The sequence below is a fragment of the Taudactylus pleione genome, unplaced genomic scaffold (genome assembly GCF_031769625.1).
Source record: "Taudactylus pleione unplaced genomic scaffold, aTauple2 ptg000019l, whole genome shotgun sequence".
NCBI lineage: Eukaryota > Metazoa > Chordata > Amphibia > Anura > Myobatrachidae > Taudactylus > Taudactylus pleione.
Window position 1 is genome coordinate 19,523,760 of NW_028284421.1, and position 18,709 is coordinate 19,542,468.

At 42.5% G+C, this 18,709-nt stretch overlaps 1 protein-coding gene across 1 annotated transcript in view; it reads right to left on the reverse strand.

Moving 5' to 3' along the window:
- Nucleotides 1–17,558, reverse strand: part of LOC148540387 (long-chain fatty acid transport protein 2-like) — a 102,678-nt gene extending 85,120 nt beyond the window's left edge. The window contains exon 1 of the mRNA XM_088443614.1: nt 17,084–17,558. Within this exon, the coding sequence (XP_088299740.1) occupies nt 17,084–17,555 (472 nt within the window). The 5' untranslated portion in view covers nt 17,556–17,558. The remainder of the gene's footprint in view (nt 1–17,083) is intronic.
- Between the last annotated feature and the right edge of the window lie 1,151 nt (nt 17,559–18,709).

The following is an 18,709-nucleotide window of genomic DNA, read 5'->3' on the forward strand; positions in this document are numbered from 1 at the left end:
TGGTAGGCTCCGGAACTCAGGAATTCGAGGGTGAAGCCCGTAAACCACCTGGAATGGAGTTTGATTCGTAGAGGAATGATACAAGGCATTGTGCACGAATTCCGCCCAGGACAGTAACTTGGACCAATTGTCTTGGGATGAAGACATGAATATTCTTAGAAAAGTCTCAAGGTCCTGGTTGACTCTTTTTGTGGATCCATTACTCTGTGGGTGGTAGGCTGTGGAAAAATTCAGTTTTATTTGCAGAATGGAGCATAAGGCTCTCCAAAACTTTGCCACAAATTGAGCACCACGGTCCGAGACTATTTCTGCAGGAAGTCCATGCAGGCGGAATATATGCTGGACAAACAGATGGGCTAACTCAGAAGCTGTGGGTAATTTCTTTAGAGGAACGTAATGGACCATCTTTGAAAATCGATCCACCATGATCCAGATGGTGGTGTAGCCCCCAGAACTTGGCAGGTCTGTTACAAAGTCCATGGAGAGGTGCGTCCATGGATGTGATGGAATAGGTAGGTGCAACAATTCACCGGCGGGGGCTTGATGTGAGGATTTGTGTTGGGCACATGGGATACATGAAGAGATAAACTCCAATACGTCAGTCTTCATCGAGGGCCACCAATAGGACCTTTTCAAAAGTTCCAGGGTCTTCCGTGTACCAGAATGACCTGCGAAGCATGAGGAGTGAGCCCACGTGAGCAGCTGCTTCCTTAACTCCGGGGCCACAAAGGTTTTCCCAGTAGGAGGCTGTAACTGTATGATGGCAAACACCCTGGATTCCAGCACAGGGGTACTGTGAGAGACTTCAGTATTGTAACAGGAAAATGATCTAGACAGACCATCTGCTTTCTGATTGAGAGCTCCGGACTGAAAAGTCAGAGTAAAATGGAATTGAGCGAAGAATATTGCCCACCGGTCCAGACGAGGGCTTACGCACTGGATATTTTGAGGAAGAGGAGGTTTCTATGGTCGGTGAAGACAGTGAAAGGGAATTTAGCCCCTTCCAACAGGTACCGCCACTCTTTAAGTGCCACAAGGGTGAACTCTGTTATCCTCATACCGTTGAGATAGAACTGCTCCCGCTGCCTCCGATGATGCATCTACCTCCAACAGAAAAGGTCTATCCATGTCTGGTTGTCTTAATTAGTGAATCCAAGCAGTCTCTGGATAGCTTTCAAAGTCTGGGGTCGGGACCAATCTAGAATCACCTGAACCTTTTTGGGGTCCATTTCCAGACTGGAGCCAGAGATGACATATCCAAGGAATGGCACACTGGGTACACTGAAGACATATTTTTCCAGCTTACAATAGAGATGATTTCCTCTTAAACGAGACAGCACTTCCTTCACATGTTTATGATGCTCCTCTAGAGAAGAGGAAAAAATCAGTATATCGTCCAAATAAACGACTACGGAGACATACAAGAAATCCCAGAAAATTTAGTTGACGAAGCCTTAAAATACAGCAGGGGCATTGCATAAGCCGAAGGGCATCACAAGATATTCAAAGTGTCCATCTCTGGTATTAAAAGCGGTTTTCCACTCATCTCCTGCATGGATACGTATTAGGTTATAAGCCCCTCGTAAATCTAATTTAGAGAAAATGGTGGATCCCTTGACCCTGTCAAATAGCTCTGTAATCAACGGAAGAAGGTATCGATTCTTGACTGTTATATCATTAAGGCCTCGATAATCTATACATGGTCTTAACCCACCATCCTTCTTACCGATGAAAAAGAATCCAGCACCAGCAGGGGACGTAGAAGGACGAATAAACCCTTTCTCTAAATTCTCCTGGATGTATTCGGACATTGCTTTGGTCTCTGGCACGAATAGAGGATAGGTGTGACCTCGAGGAGGCATCTCATCAGGCAACAAATCGATGGGACAATCCCATTACCTGAGAGGAGGTAAGACATTAGCTTGTTGTTCCGAAAAGACATCAGCAAACAGTTGATACTCCTTGGGGATAGCTGGAGGTACTAACGAGACTGTTTTCCTCACAGGTCGTATCTTGGGAAGACAGGATTTTTGACACTTGACTCCCCAGGAAAGAATTTGCATAGAGCACCAGTCATTCCTGGGATTGTGCAGACGCAACCAGGGTAACCCTAGAACGACTTCTTGGGAAGCCTCAGGAATCACGAGAAACTTTAGATGCTCAGAATGGAGTGCTCCAATGCGGACCACCACTGGCTGAGTTTCTTTGGTGGCAACTCTGTTAGCCAGAGGACATCCATCTACAGAAGTCAGCAAGATTGAATGGTCCAAGGTAGAACAGGGAATTAGTAATTTATCAACGAGACTGGAGGTCATAAAATTTCCGGCTGCTCCAGAATCTAGTAAAGCAGTGACAAAGGCAGGTTCAGGCTTGACATCTAAGGTCAAGATCAGGACAAAGTCTTTAGAAGTTGGGGACGGACTAATTACTCCTAACTTGATGTACCCAGGGTCAGTTAGGAGCGGGCGTTTCCCGGCTTGCGGGTACAGGAGGCCACCAGGTGACCCAGTTCTCCACAGTATAGGCAGAGGTTTTTTGATATTCTTCTCTGTCGTTCCTCTCTGGAGAGATGGGTATGATTCACCAGCTTTGGCTCTTCATCTGTAGGAGGGGGAGGTAGACGGGTAGGGGAAGGAAGAGTGACTGACTTAGTACGGTCAGTTCTTTGCTTCTCGACCTGACGTTCTCTGAAGTGTAGATCAATTTTGTTACAGAGAGAAATCATTTCATTGAGATTATTAGGAAGGTCATGGGTGACCAAGTCATCCTTCAGTCGGTCAGAAAGCCCATGCCAAAAAGCTGAGGTGAGGGCTTCCTCATTCCACTTGAGCTCTGATGCCAAAATCTGAAACTGTACTACATATTGGCTGACAGGACGGGTTCCTTGTTTTAGTGACATAATGCTAGACGAGGCTGATACAGTTCGCCCAGGTTCGCCAAAAATCCTCCTGAATGATGTTACGAAGCTCTGTATCCAGCAGGGAATCTGAACACTCCCAGAGTGGTGAAGCCCGATCGAAGGCTGTGCCAGACAACAGAGACACCAGGTATGCCACTTTAGTTCTAGCAGGGGGAAAGCTGTCAGGCTGTAGGGTGAAATGTATATCACACTGATTCAGGAATCTGCGGCAGAGCTTGGGATTGCCATCGAATTTACTTGGCATCGGAAGGTGTAGCCGAGGGGATGCCCTGTAGCTGGTATTGTCAGATGGGGAAGTAGGAGTAACCTTAGTTACACTAGAGGTAGACAAAGAAGTTTGCAGAGTATCCTGTCGTTTAGACATTTCTTGAAGAAACTGAGCCATTTCATGCTGCATAGTTTCCAGGTTTTCCAAATGATCTGCAATACATCGGAATAAATTCGCTCCAGACTCCTGTCCCATGGCCGGGTCAATTACGCCAGTGCAAACTGTAAGGTTTGTAAGTTTTTAATGAGTGGCTTAACAGACATGACTGTGGCAAAACAAAAAAGTCCGGGTATAGCACTAAAGTGCACTTGGGGAACTGTAGTAAAGCAATGGGAAAAAGTCCAGGTAGTGATAACAGAAAGTAGTCCAGTAATCCAGGTTTTGTGAGGCATAAATGATTTGCAGGCTGAAGTGAATTTGCAAGCTGAAGAGAATTTGCAGGGAAAAGGCAAGTGGAGGCAAGGTGCAGGGTAACAGCTGACACAGGTACTCAGGCAAGGGAGAGGCAATGGAGCAGGCAGGAGAATCCAGCGGGACTGGAACAGGCAGGGTGAAGCAGGCTAGGAAATGATCCCAACAGACAGGTGAAAGCACAGGAACTCTCTCTCTCAGCTCTCACTGAGAAACACGTTGCACTGGCAATGAAAGGAAGCACTGCACTCCCTTAAATACCCAGTGTCAGACTGTCACTGGCTAGAGAGAGCATGTGACACACCAGGATAGGGCGACTAGGTCACATGACCGGAAACAAGATGGCGGCACCCATCCAGAGCTAAAATCCGGGTTATTGCAGGGTTAACCCGGGTAGTTCCTTGGTGTAAAAGGGGATAGGGTTGGAGTCCCGGGTGGAGTGACTTGGCAATCCAACCCAGCTAACTTGCAGGGTTTAACACAGGGATAACCTGTGAAACCCTACAGGGTAAACGGCGCGATCTAGGTCACGATGACCTGGATCGTGCCGCATGCCTGACAATTGGCCGCCTTCAGTGGTGCTTGGAGATGACGTCATCTCCAAGTGTCCACTTCATCTCCGGAAAAGCCGGGTCTCTACAGACCCGGCTCCGGTGTGAACGGCGCAAATGCAGGAATATCCTGGGTCAGTGCCAGGGATAATTCCGGGTCTGATCTGGATTGGAACCCTGTTCCAACCTTCGGGTCAGATGCGGAATTTAGGTACAAAAGCAGCATAACATTGTATAGGAGTGTACCCAGCTTAAGGCTTAGCAGCTATTTGGCAGTTATTAGAAGATACATATATCAAAACTGTGTTGTTAATTGCCATATTCAGACCAAAACTTACACTGGGAAGGTAATAAATCTTGATCCTCCGGCATATAGAACCTTTAAACAAGTGTATGAGGATAACATGTATATTAATCAATGGTTAACACAGAGGTTCCCAAACGCGGTCCTCAAGGCTCCGCAACAGTTTAGGTTTTAGAGATATCCATGGTTGAGCACAGGTGGTTAAATCAAATTGACTGAGGTACTAATTAAGCCACCTATATTCAACCATGGATATCTCTAAAATCTGAACTGTTGGGGAGCCTTGAGGACCGCGTTTGGGAACCTCTGGGTTAGCAGCTGTTTCAGTGAATTGAACAGACATTTATCAATAGGATGCAGTGGTGGATCCAGGGGGGGGGCGATTGGAGTGATCACCCCCCCCCCTAGCACAGACAGTCTATATCATGCATGCTGAGCAGTCTGTGTTCAGCCTGTGCTGTGATCGGAGCCTGTGTAATGCTCGGACAGCGCATTACACAGGCTCCGATCACAGCACTGGCTGAACACAGACTGCTCAGCTCATAGCCGGAGGCTGGAGTTCTCCCCTGAACTCCAGCTTCCGGCTCTCCCCACGGGAACTATGGGAGAGACGTCATGATGTCTCTCCCATAGTTCTGAGGAGCAGCCTGGCGGACCAGAGGGCGGAGGACGCAGGAGCGGGTTTAAGGTAAGTTTTATTTTTTGTGTGTGTGTGTCAGCGGCTATAAGGGCACTACAGGGGGCATTACTATAAGGGCACTACAGGGGACATTACTATAAGGGCACTACAGGGGACATTACTATAAGGGCACTCTACAGGGGGCATTACTATAAGGGTACTCTACAGGGGGCATTACTATAAGGGCACTACAGGGGACATTACTATAAGGGCACTACAGGGGGCAGTACTATAAGGGCACTACAGGGGGCATTACTATAAGGACACTACAGGGGCATTACTACAAGGGCACTACAGGGGGCATTACTATAAGGGCACTACAGGGGGCATTATTAATAGGGTATTGCCATATGGGCACTACAGGGGCATTACTAATGGGGCATTACCATATGGACTCTGCAGGGGCATTTCCATATGGGAACTACTACAGGTGCATTACTATGGGGCCATTACTATATGGGCACTACTACAGGGGCATGGGGAAGGGGGGCGTAGAGAGATGGCTGGGGAAGGGAGGAGCAGGGAATTGGTGGGGGCAGCTGGGGGAGGGGGGAGCAGAGAGATGGCTGCTGGTGCTCATACTGTGTATTCACACATAGTGAATACATAAATATATACATTGTAACAATAAATGTGGCCACAAAAAAAACTGTAAAGGGGAGGCATTGGGAACAGAAAGGGGAGGTGCCAATAAAGGAAGAGGAGTCATAATTAATCATTAATCACCCCCCCTAAAAGAACAGTTTAGATCCGCCCCTGACAGGATGTTATTAGCTGTTATATCTAGACCAGTGTTTTTCCAAACTCATTCCTCAGGGACCACAAACAGTGCATGTTTTCCAGGTCTAATCACAGAATCGCAAGTCAAATAATTAGTTACACCTGTGAATCTTTTAAAATGTGTCAGGCAGTAATGAATACTTCTTGCACCAACTAGAAAAGAGACCATGCACTGTCATAGCTCCCTGAGGAATTAATTTGGGAAACACTGATCTAGCCCAACAATAGCACTTGGGAGTTAACAAATTTTAAATTCTCCAAAATACACAGCTATTAAATAGATGTATGAGGATAAGAGCACATATTTAAATTAATGGTTACAACACAACAACCTAATTAAAAAAGTGTTTGTCAATTCCAGACCAATTTGCCCAAACAATTGTTATAATTAACATCTTAATTATCTTATGACTGCATTAATCTCTTCATACAAATGACTATATATAAGACAGGAATTTGTGTTTACTTCAGGGATGCCACATATTGCAACATTGGAAACAACTAAAATCTGAAGATCACAAGAACTTTTAATATTGTATAATATATACTATCAATGACCGCAGGGTTTGAATTTTTTAGAATTATACACTATACCTTACTTTTTGCACTTTTCTTCCCTATAATTTTAATATTTCACAGTATAAAGATTTCCAATGGGAGATATTTTAATACATTCCAATAAAATGTTATGATCAGTGGCGGATTTTACCTAGGGGCTGCGAGGCTACTGCCACCCCAGTAAAATCCTCCACTTCAGTGAGCCAGTGCAGTCCGTGACTGCACTGGCTATGCTTTGACTGGAGGTGGCTTCTTATTGGAAGCGCCACCTGCCAGTCTTGCACAGGACACGCAGCCCCGGGGACTGCCAGTCCGGGCTGACATAAGCAGAGAGCGGCTTCACCGCTCTGCCTTTCGGGTAGCCCTTCTTGGGGCTGCTACCAATGTAGCCCCGAGAAGCTGGTCTAGTGTTATGCGCATGCGTAGTGCTACTGCCATTCATGCATATGCGCAGGTCCTGGTGCCTGACATTCATTGAGCAGGTGCCGGGACCAGAAGCAGCGGCAGCCCCCCTCAGGCAATACGGCAGGAGCCGGTGCTGGTTATGAATATTATAATAAATGGAAACCAAAATTAGTTCTCTAAAGTGCACCACCCCAACAACTCTTCTTTTTGTGTTTGTGTAATATGCAACCAGCCCCATATCTGTGTGGCACTTGATTGTTTCCCCTGTGTTTAAAATGAACCCTAGTTTGTATGTGTGCCCTTGTGGTAGAGAGTATAAAGTGTAAGATCCTGTAGGACAAGATATGTAGGCTCTATATAATAACTGTGAATAAATAACTTAAATGTAATTATATGCAGTTGAATTTTTTTTTTACATAATAAATACCTTTGTAATTGCAGTTAAGCAATTGAAATGCATACCATATAAAAATATATTAAATGCTTACTGTATATAAATGCAATGTGGTTTATTAATGTTTTACCTGCATTTTAGTACACAATAAAATATTGCAAATACCAAAATATATAAAAGTTAGTTACCCTGATACTCAAACAATTCTATAAAATATTAATATGTATGTATAATATAGCAAATATATAAATTATTAAAATATTAAAATTACTTTATAAATGTATAAAGCTAAAATCATTGGGGTAAAGTTTACTGAAAAGTGTATTTGGTGGCGATTTCTAAATGCGCTCATATTGTTGCTTTACATCTCATGCAATTATTATTCAGTGGTTTGGAGTGTGATTTTCAATCCACTGGTGATGTGGCAGTTTACAAAAGACAAAACCACCAAAAAAGTTGCTGGAGAAACTATTATGCCAATCGGAACATTAGATGAGTCACAAAACAATTATTAATTGTGAGGGCAGTCATTATTTAATGGTTAAAGGACAAAAACAATATTTATCTTATGGGGCAAAATGAATTTCTGAATATAAGGGAGAAAAATTAATATGTGATTATATTAAGAGGGCAATGTGATTTTAATGTTATTTTAAGGGGGGTAACACTATTAAATAATTCAATTATGTGGGCAATAATAACAAGATCGACAGTTATTTCAGTAGCAAAACACACTATCTCTTGGCACTAATATATACATAATATACAGTAAACAATTCCAAATTAATCCACAGTGAATTAAAATACTCTCAGCTAGCTGAAACTTAATGAAAAATGTGTTTGGATTTCTGAAAACAGACAAAGAAATGCTAAATAGATAGAACATAGTTAATACATCAGGCATAATTTAAGCAGATAAGTCAAATTGTTAAAAGAACATATTGTAATAAAATTAGTATGATAAAGCAATAAAAAAAATCAAGTAAATCTAAACAGTATTATCCACTTTTACTAAGTTTAAGGGTTAAATTTCCTAAAGGAGGATTTTTGGTCGATGTAAATTTTTGGCCGAATCCCCATCAAATTTGCAAATCGGTGATTTACTAAAGTCAAAATAGATGTAAAATTTACAAAAAAATCAAACTTTAGCACAAGTTACAACATTGGATCAACAATCAATACTTTTACACAGACAACTATAGAAAAGGGAGATTTATTAATGACCCGTTTTGAAATCAAAATCCACCAGACAATAGACCTGGCTGAGGCAGATGAGTTTGGAAGAATCACTGCACAGCTCACTATGATCTGTGCATGCTTCTTAGGCTTAAAAGCAATGAAATAGTTAAAAACGTTTTTTTTTTTAAACTGCATGGAGTCCCCCCCCTAAATCCATAACCAGCCCTGGACCTTTCAGCCCAGTCTGGAACAGGAAAATTTGGGGAAAAAATGGCATTGGGTTCCCCCTATTCTCCTATAAGAGGGCTGAACCAGGCATGGTGGTAATGTCATAACAGGACAGCGTAGGGTCCCCCTGCAATAACATTACCCAGTCCTAAACTGGTCAGCTCATGGCTGGCAATCCGTGGAAAGTAGGGACCCCAAACATAAAAATCCTTTCTCCCAGGGATCAAAGAGGCCAGGGATTTTACCTGCATGAACGAAATGACAGGACCCACATGGCTACCTATACTATAGCCCTGATTGGCTTAGAGTCAGACCGCTCACAGCCAATCAGCAGACATTGTCATAGAAACCACCCACTGATTGGCTAAGAGCTGTCTGACTCTTAGCCAATCAGTGCTAAGGTGCAGGAAACCACGTGGGTCCTGTCATTCGGTTTGCTATACTGTATACAGTATAGCATGTTCGCAGGCATTGGAGGTTGCTTTTTTGTTTTAAGAAGAACCTGGCGAAGGGGACGACGATCTTCAGGGAGAAGGTAAGTATGCAGTGTGAGTGTGCGTGAAAGTGTAATAAATTAAATTATACTGTATGTGTGCATTGTCTTTTTATATTTTCTTTACAGTGGGTGTACAGGTGCCAGTGGCCATTTGCTGTCTGGACCTGCTGGCACTTGTGGTTCTTAGTAGTCCCACTGTAAAAGACAATATTATTTCTACCAGTGACACATTAATCTTGCACCCACCGCCAACAGGAGTGCAGGGAATAGCCCAGGGCAATTTTTTTTAAGGGTCCCCACACAGCCTTAGTCAGCTCTGCCAGCTGACTGAAGCGGTGGCTGCTTTTGAGGACAATGTATGCAGATACAGTTCTCTGTTCATTTTACCACTGATTCTAATAACAAGCGTAACCCTAATACTCATTCTCCACCTGTCAGAAACATTTATTATCTCCTCTTAAAGCTTCCCATATGTAGACATGTTTTGTAAAAAGTGTGTAATCTAAAACTTTTAAATTAGTGTTCCAAGGAAAAAAATAAATACAAATTACATCTCTTTGAGAATAAGGCAGAGTATCATAAAATGATCCTGGGAATACCAGTACAGGTTGAGTCTCCCATATCCAAAATGCTTGGGACCAGGGGTATTTTGGATATCGGAATATTCCGTATTTTGGAATATGTGCATATCATAATGAAATGTCTTTGGAATATTGCCCAAATCTAAGCACAGAATGCATTTATGTTTTATATACACACAGCCTGAAGGTCATTTTATACAATATTTTCAATAATTTTGTGGCTTAAACAAAGTTTGTGTACATACATGAAATTCATTTATGTTTCATATACACCTTTTAAACACAGCCTATAGGTCATTTTATACTTTATTTTTAATAATTTTGTGCCTTAAAAAAGTTTGTGTTCATTGAACCATCAAAAAGCAAAGATTACACTATCTCAGTCACGCCAAAAATGTTCCGTATTTTGGAATATTCCTTATTTCGGAATATTTGGATATGGGAGACTCAACCTGTATTACAAAAATGGGATGAAATTGGCTGCCCTAATTACCAGCCTTGGGCTGATCAGTTTGGGGATGGATAATGCTTTAGCAGGGAGACCCTACGCTGTGTGTCCACCTGCCACTATATTATCACCCTGGCTGGTTCAACCCGGTGCTGGATATAGGAAATTAGGGGGAACCCCACGCTGTTTAATTCCCCAATTTTCCTGTAAAAGACCAGGCTGAAAAGCCAGGGGTTGGTTATGGATTTAGAGGGGGACCCTAGCAGTTTTTTTAATTTAAATATTAACTATTTAATTGCACAGATCATAGTGATCTGTGCAGTATTTATTTTTTGGACGGGTTTGCAGGGTCGGACTGGCCCACAGGGGTACAGGGGAAACTCCCGGTGGGCCCCACTGCCCGAGGGCCCACCCCCTCCTCAAGGGATCAGTTTCCAGACTGTGTTGTATTTTCTACAATGTATTGCTGTTATTAGTCTGGTACATTATTATGCATTCACTAGCAATATTTACCATATCTGTATATTTTAAGGGGCCTAGACCCAATTTGCAGGCTGGTCACACCCCTAAGTATGGGCCTCAATCACTGCATTCCCCTGGTGGGCCCTTCACGCCCCAGTCCGACACTGCAGGTTTGCCATCGTGTTTAAATTTCAATTTGCTGTTGATTTTGAAAATTCAAAACTGACGGCATTTAGAAGTGCAAACGTTGAAGATGAAACCCGATGGATGATAAATATACCGAAATACTGTCAATGGGCCTGATTCAGAGCCGCTCGTAAGCGGCCACTCGTTCGCTCCGAGCGATGTTTGCCCAACTGCGCATGCGTATGGATCGTAATACGCATGCGCGAACCAGTCAGTGCGGCCGAAAATCGTTTGTACGCTAAATAGCGAATACCTGCTAATATGAGTGACAGGAGGAGGCGTATGTGGGTGGTAACAGGGGAAGGTGCTTGAAAACGGGGAGTGGAAATCAGAACGCAGGCATGCTTAAAGGTCAAATCGGGCGTTTTATGGGTGTGCATAATTAATACTGGAGCATCATTAACCACGTCACTGGGTTATTTTATAGCCAGAGCAGTTCATACGCTGTTCGATGTACTCGATTAATCTAATAAATAGCGGACATGACGTAAGGTGCGAGCGGCCAGGGGGCATCTTTTTCAAAATTACAACCGCAAGTTTTGTTCGCTCGTTCAGACATAGAGCCGTCAACAGACCTAGTTAATTTAAGACCTTTAGTTAATTTATCTATGAGTCTGTGTAGGTTTAATACACAATATATAAATAGTCCTGGATTATACCATCAATAAAGCCAATAAACACAGTTAATAGAATTTAAAAATGTAAATAATTAGCCAAATAATTACAATTCAGTGGGGCATTGGAGACAGGTATGCAGGTTAATGTCAGGCCAATAAATCATCCATAAGTCAAAAAAGGTTAATTAGGTTCACCAATCCTCATTATAAACCAGGGGGCTGATTCAGCAAGCAACGCAATGCTGCATTCGCACGCAGCCAGACGATTTTTGCAACCTGCGCATGCATATAAGATGCAGAGTGCGTGCACAAAGCAGGTGCTGTGAAGGGGTATGCGATCGCAGACAGCATGCAGACTTAACATCCAGTGATTGACAGGAAGTACCGTTTGTGGGGGGTGACGGGGTGTGGTCGTGCGAAAAGCTGGCGAGTCAGTGCCTTTCAACGCTGTTGTAGAGGCGTGCATAAATTAGGCATTGTGAGACCCTACGCAGCCTGATATCTCACTGCGTGGAGGAGAAGTAGCAAAGTCTGTGGGAGGGTCAGGTCAACCACTATCCTGCGTATGTGTCCGATGGAGAGTGATGTTACCGATGTTGCCGCTATCTTGCGGACTACTCTGGTTGTATGTAGTGGGAGGTGGGCGGCATTGTGTTTTAGTGGGTGTTTATATCTTGTGCTGCGATTGCAGTGCATATGCTCTGATTAGCATATACACACAGCGGTCGAGTGTGTGCAAACGCAGCATTGATTTGCTTGCTGAATCAGGCCCCTGATTCAGAGTTGGAGGAAAAGCAAAAAAAAAAGCAAGTAACTTTGCACCTTGGCCAAACCATGCTGCACTGCAGATGGGACAGATGTAGTATGTGCAGAGAGATTTAGATGTAAGAGGGGTGTGTCCAGGACTGAAAGTGGTCCATGTGAAATACATTTTAGATGCTTTTTTAGCACTCCTTGCTCTTCTTCATTGCACGGAGCGGAAGGCCACGGGTGTAGGAGGAACATGGAGCCGGAAACCGAGGATGGGGAGGCGGCCGCCGCCAGACAGAGTGGGCCCCTGTCTTTAGGACATCTAGGCAGGGATGTGCTGGAGGGGGAACTAGTTCCACCTACTATTAGAGGCGATGGAACCCAGTTCCACCCCATTCCTGCCCACTTTAACCCTTTTGTGTGTCCACACTCAAATCTAAATTGCAGTGTAAAATAAAGTTGCCCAGCATTTGTGGGCTACATGTAAAAGCAACCAGTATTTACCCCACATGCAAAACATTAAATGTGTTTGCACCCCTTGCATTGCAACATGGTTTGTCCAGGTGTAGTTACTTGCTCTTTTTGCTTTGCTTCCAACTCAGAATCAGCTCCATAGGGGGTGAATCTGAGTTGGAAGCATGTGCATCCATTTTCCCGTATGACCGTGGCAGCCTGCTTACTAGCTTGTGCTAATGTGAGAAACCACCCATGTATGCCGAATATCCATGCACCTGCATGTGGAAGTCCATCCAGCCCTCTGTTTCTAAGTTTACAGCCATCATTATTAGTATCGAGACTAGCACCCAACCCATGCTGAGTCCTAAAGATCCACCAGAAACAGCCGTCCAATCTGTATCCGCACACTACAAACAAGCATAGAAGTTGGCTTACACCCCCATTACACTCCCACCAAGTTAAATCAGTTGCATGCATTCTCATCAGTGCCACCCAGTAACCACCCACAAATGTCCATTTCACTGAAATAGGTCTCTGGCAGCTGACGGATCAATACTTAAGCACTTGCAAACTCCATCTCAGAGCATGCACAGTTGGTGATTTCTTTCTATGGTACATGCACAGTATGCAGATATCCATTAGATCTGTCCACATTTCCTCTAGCATCTAACTCAGAAACAGGCATTATATCTCCCATTATATCTCCCCATGTTGCAGTCAAAAATGTTTAGAAATAACCATAGAAAGGTGGCTTGGTCATCATGTATACCGCAACAATAACTATAAAGCTGGTTAAATAAATAATTCCTTCAGGCTTTGATGCATTTCATCATGGATAACATGATTTCATGATAAGGCAATGTAGACCCCACAGTTCCAAGGGGTGTTTTATGTCTGTTGGTGACCAATTGGATTCAGTTATACTGTAAATTAATCCAGCTGGTGGGACTCAATAAGCGAGACATTCAAAATTAAGCTGATTGTAATAACAAACATTCAAAAAAAACACCAAACCAAACCAAAAAGCTAAAATAACTATCTGTCTCAGGGCTTGATTCACTACGGATCGCAATATAGTGTATGCACGCAGTTCAACTGTGATAGTATGCTAATCCATAGCAATCACAATGCCGCCGCACCACTACATAATGTAACCCCCCCTTTTTACCCAGTATAGGGTACGCTGGGTTACTAACAAGTACTAAATGTATTTGTGCCTCCACCCAAGCTAATTAAGGTTGCCCTGGGACAACCTACTAACTAATAATATAGTGTGCAATTTTTCCCATACAGTTCTCTAGTGTGTTGTGCACAAATATTCAATATGCAATTTACTATACCAAATATGCTTTCAATTACCACCTGGTTCTTTTCTTACACAGGATGTTGCTGTTCCGGAACTTTCCTCAGATATCTGCTCCAGGTAAATATTGCACACTAAACACAGTAGTCATTTTCTGTTTATAGAGTAGAGTAATAAACAACATACATAGGCTATCTACTAATGTAGTACAATACACATACATAAAGAAATTGAAAGATGCACATTTACAAGAAATACAGTTCCTGGTATTTTGGCGATAGTTTACCAAGATTGTCACTTATAGGGGTTAAATTGTCCTTGCTTAACCTTATAGGTGAAGCATTTCCCCTCACTTTATAAGTCACAGTTGTATTCCAAGGCAATATGTGTGTGTCCTAGGTTAACTAATAGTCCAGATCCTGCAGATAAAAGCTAAGATGATGCTTTAGATGAATGATAATCTCATAACTTCAACCAATGTATTCCTGTAGGATTAAGTGGAGCCAGAGCATAAGGCTGTGTGCTATATTATTTCTCAAATACTCTTTATATGCAAAAGATTTAGGGCCTGATTCAGACCCGATTGCAAGCGCTGAGCGCTCGCAACAGGGTCGATGGTGGCCCACAGCGCATGTGCACGATGGAGCCGGCTCCATCGTGCGCATGCGCGAGACCCGGCTAGCGACGGGCACTCCATCGCTCCGGGTCTCGCAACAAAGGGGGTGAGCTGTCGATTTTGAGTGACAGCGCGCCCCCTTTGGTGGGCGGGCCAGGGGGGGTGGCTGCCCAAACGGAGGCGTTCCCATGAGAACGCCTGTCGTTTGGGGGCGGCCCCACTGACATCACGAGTGATGTCAGTGGAGAGATTCCGGCTCTGTTAGAGCCAAAATCTCTCTGGGGCTTGCAGCCACGAGACCCTACCACAAGGGTCTCGTCGCAAGCCCGATGGTCACAATGGTCTTGACCATCGCGACCATCATCATGGCCGCTCGCTGTAGCTGTGAGTGGTCACCCACAGCTATGCGAGCGTCCAGGAGGCCGTTCTATAAAAAAAAAACACGGCCCTGATTCAGAGCGAGCGCGGTCTGAATAAGGCCCTTAGTTTCCTCTGCTACAAGATGGAATAATATTCCCCTCTAGATGTCACACTGAATCTTTCTTTAATTATCTACTGCTCCCAGTTGAATCAATACTTGAAATTTTGTTACAATGCACCCTTCTTCCTGCCTTTCCTGGATCAGTCTATGCAGATTCCTTATAATGATGCTTGTCTGAAATGCTCTCTTTGAACATGTCATTCCTCACATGAAATCTTAAGCACTTATGCTCCCTTAAATGCGGATATATATATATATCTGTAAAGTCTGAGCTGAGGAAAATTATACTCCTGAATATATTTACTTCCTTAGTATTTAAACTGTAGTGTCTGAGATCCTGAGTGCTTGGTACACGATACTCTCTGTCCCTTACTGCAATTTGCTAGTATTTGCACTCTTCCAGTTGCCTATATGACACTGCTGAACCTTAGCGCTGCCTTTAGTGTCAGTAATAGGGAACTTGTGTAAGTGTGCTGGGCTGTCACTTTACTCACTTACAGCCTCATTTATCAACGAGTTTATCACTCAAAACTAGTGATAAATATCACTTTTTATGATAAATGGTGCTCCAGCCAATCAACTATCAACTGTCATTTTTCTAACAGTTGACAGTTGGGAGCTGATTGGCTGAGCCCCATTTATCATAAAAAGTGATATTTATCACTAGTTTTGAGTGATAAACTCGTTGATAAATGAGGCCCTTAATTATCTTATTTCATAAAATAATAAATAACCATATACACTAATGGTACAAATACACTGAGGTGCCAGACAGCACTCTCAATATTATGAGGTACAATATACTCTATAATGTCCATTTCACTTACATGCATATCCGTAATGGTTAGCAAGACTGCAAAAACATCAGTACAATTGTGTACCATCAGACCCCTATTCACAGTTAAGGCAGGTCAGACCTCACTCAGGAATTGCTAACTTCAGCACATGCTATGAGGCCTCAGGCTGCGTATAGTATTGCAGTAGATAATTTATGCACGCTTATGCAATGGCGTTGAAACACACTGGCTCACCTGCATTCGGCCGACCACCCCCCTGTCACCACCCACAAATGGCATTTCCTGTCAATCACTCTGCGATGGGTCTGCTTAGCCTCTACGATCGCAGTCCCGATCGCAGTGGCCAGTTTGCGCACGCGCACTGCAATGCATACCTATGTGCGGCTGATTGCGTACGTCTTAGCAACTGCAATCCTTGCTGAATCAGGCCCACAATACCTTTGTTATCATAGAAGATAAGTAAACAAAACTAAAAACAATTTCCTGAAAACAAACTCAAAATTGGAAAATGCATAAGAGACCAGTCAAAAACTGATTGTTTTGTAAATATAATTGGTGCCCACATCTTGAAATAATAAGTGACCCCCTGTAATAAATTATTATTGCCACAATAATTTAATTATACAATATTGCGCCCTTAAAATTATGTCAACATCATATTGCTGTCTTAATAAAATAATATTCATTTATCTCCCTAAATATACAGTATTCATATAATAGTTTTTCCCCATGATATTGATTGTTTTTGTCCCTTTAATCAATAAATTATGATTGACTTCATAATTAACAAGTGTATTTTGCCTCCTCTTCTGTTCCTATAGGCCAGATAGCTCAAACAGCATGGAGTTTGAGCTATGTCACCTGTCACAACCATATCTTTTCTGGAGCTTTTTCTGGCGGTTGTTGAATATGGTGGTTTGTATTCTTTGCATCTAAAAAAATGGGATGGTGTTGTATATGGTGGAATTTGTAAAAATTGTGGATTTTGGCATATTTATAGAATTTTTTATTTTTAGTAATCTGGTGATTTAAAAATAAAAAAAAACAGTCAGAAACCTGTGATTTGACAAAACTACATATTAGTTAGTAAATTTCCCTCTAGGCCTCCAATACATCTTAATATTTATTTACCAGTTAACTAATCTTTCAAGACATAATATTTTTGTCTTCCAGGCACTAATCATATTGATAAATGTATATCCAGGTCTCTTACCTGGAGCAGCAATAAGCACTTTTGCACCACTGCACTTGAAGCAATGAAGAAAGGATTTAGCACGTATGTTGTAGTTCAGACAAGCCATTGCGCATCCCAATTTGCTTAATGCCAACCAAAGCCATACATATGCAGGCTCATTACTCATGAATATACAAACACAGTCCTCTTTTTTCAGCTTTGCAAATTGCTGTAAAGCCCATGCCGCTTGGTTGCTTTTAAGTTCTATCTCTTTGTAGGTATAGGACTGGTCCTGGTACAAAATAAATGTCTGGTCAGGTCTTATGGACACTTGTTTCAAAAATATATCCACCATGCCAAAAGAGGGGCAGCGTTGAAGCTCCTTATCCATCTTCCTCCCACAATTGATTACTCTGATAAAGAACATTAAGTCCTGCCACAAGTAGAAGAAAACTCTTTTCAGCATCCATAGTAGTGGAATCCCCAGTAGAGCCATCTGTAGTACAGTCATCTTGTAAAGCAGGAAGCTGGAGAGTTACTGTGGAAGAAATGCTGTATCACATATGATGAAGCTGGGAAAGGTGTGTTCTCTATACTCATTATGCTGCTCAAAGACTTACTGTGGTGTACTTTGAAAGGGGCTGTAATTCGTACCTTTAACCTGTTCAATACTATGAAAACTTTCACACCCATGTTCACAGAATGTTGACTATGCAGAAAGTCAGGGACACATTGTATATTGAGCTATTTAATATAAGATACTTTTAAATCCAAGCTTCACAAACTATATAATATTATAGCAGTTAACTCAATCAGAAATTAGTCTTAAACTTGTACCTCTACCCGGGTGGGACTCACGATCCCATCATAATAATGCTGCATATACTATGTAGGCAACACATTTTTAAGTTACCTTGGTAACTTAAACACCAGGCGCTCTCCTAATTATTTAAAGTGCAATCGTGAAATATATATAAATGCACATTTATTAAAACGCTGCTACCAAATAGGTTCTTTTGTAGTAACCCAAAACACAAAGAAAGAAAATGGAAGAATCAAACGGCGTGAAAATCACTCCATTAGAGAGTGGGCATAATATTGGGCAAATCAGGACTCAGATAAACACCAAATGGTATTTTATTTATAGTTAAAAAACAAGGATATTTAAACCTTCATATACAGAATTTACACATAAATACATTCATTAAAAAACATATAATAACCCTACTCCTGAATAACGGTATCAAAGACAAGGATCAATGCATATATAATATAAATCCTGCCACAGCTCTATGCTAATAAATGGTACATTCCACCTTATATTCACCGAACTTGTTAATAGGTCCTCTTATCAGTCAAGTAAGCGTATTCTGCAATCAGATTTGACACATTTGTAGAGCGCAGTATAGGCAGTCTTTTAATGTTGTGCCAGCCACTTAAATCCCCCATATAGTGATTCAAATAAGGATGGCAAGCTGTATTATATTCTCTTAGGAGCAATCTCTCCAAAAGTTCTTTATGTCAGCTGTTCCCTCTTAGATATAGGCTTAGTCCCAGTATTAATAAATTACCATCGCCCAACTCCGGGCAGAAAAGTTGCACCTGCCATAGGGCTGTGTAAGTGCTGATGGTGTGCGCAATGCCGATGATGATGGTGGTCAGGGG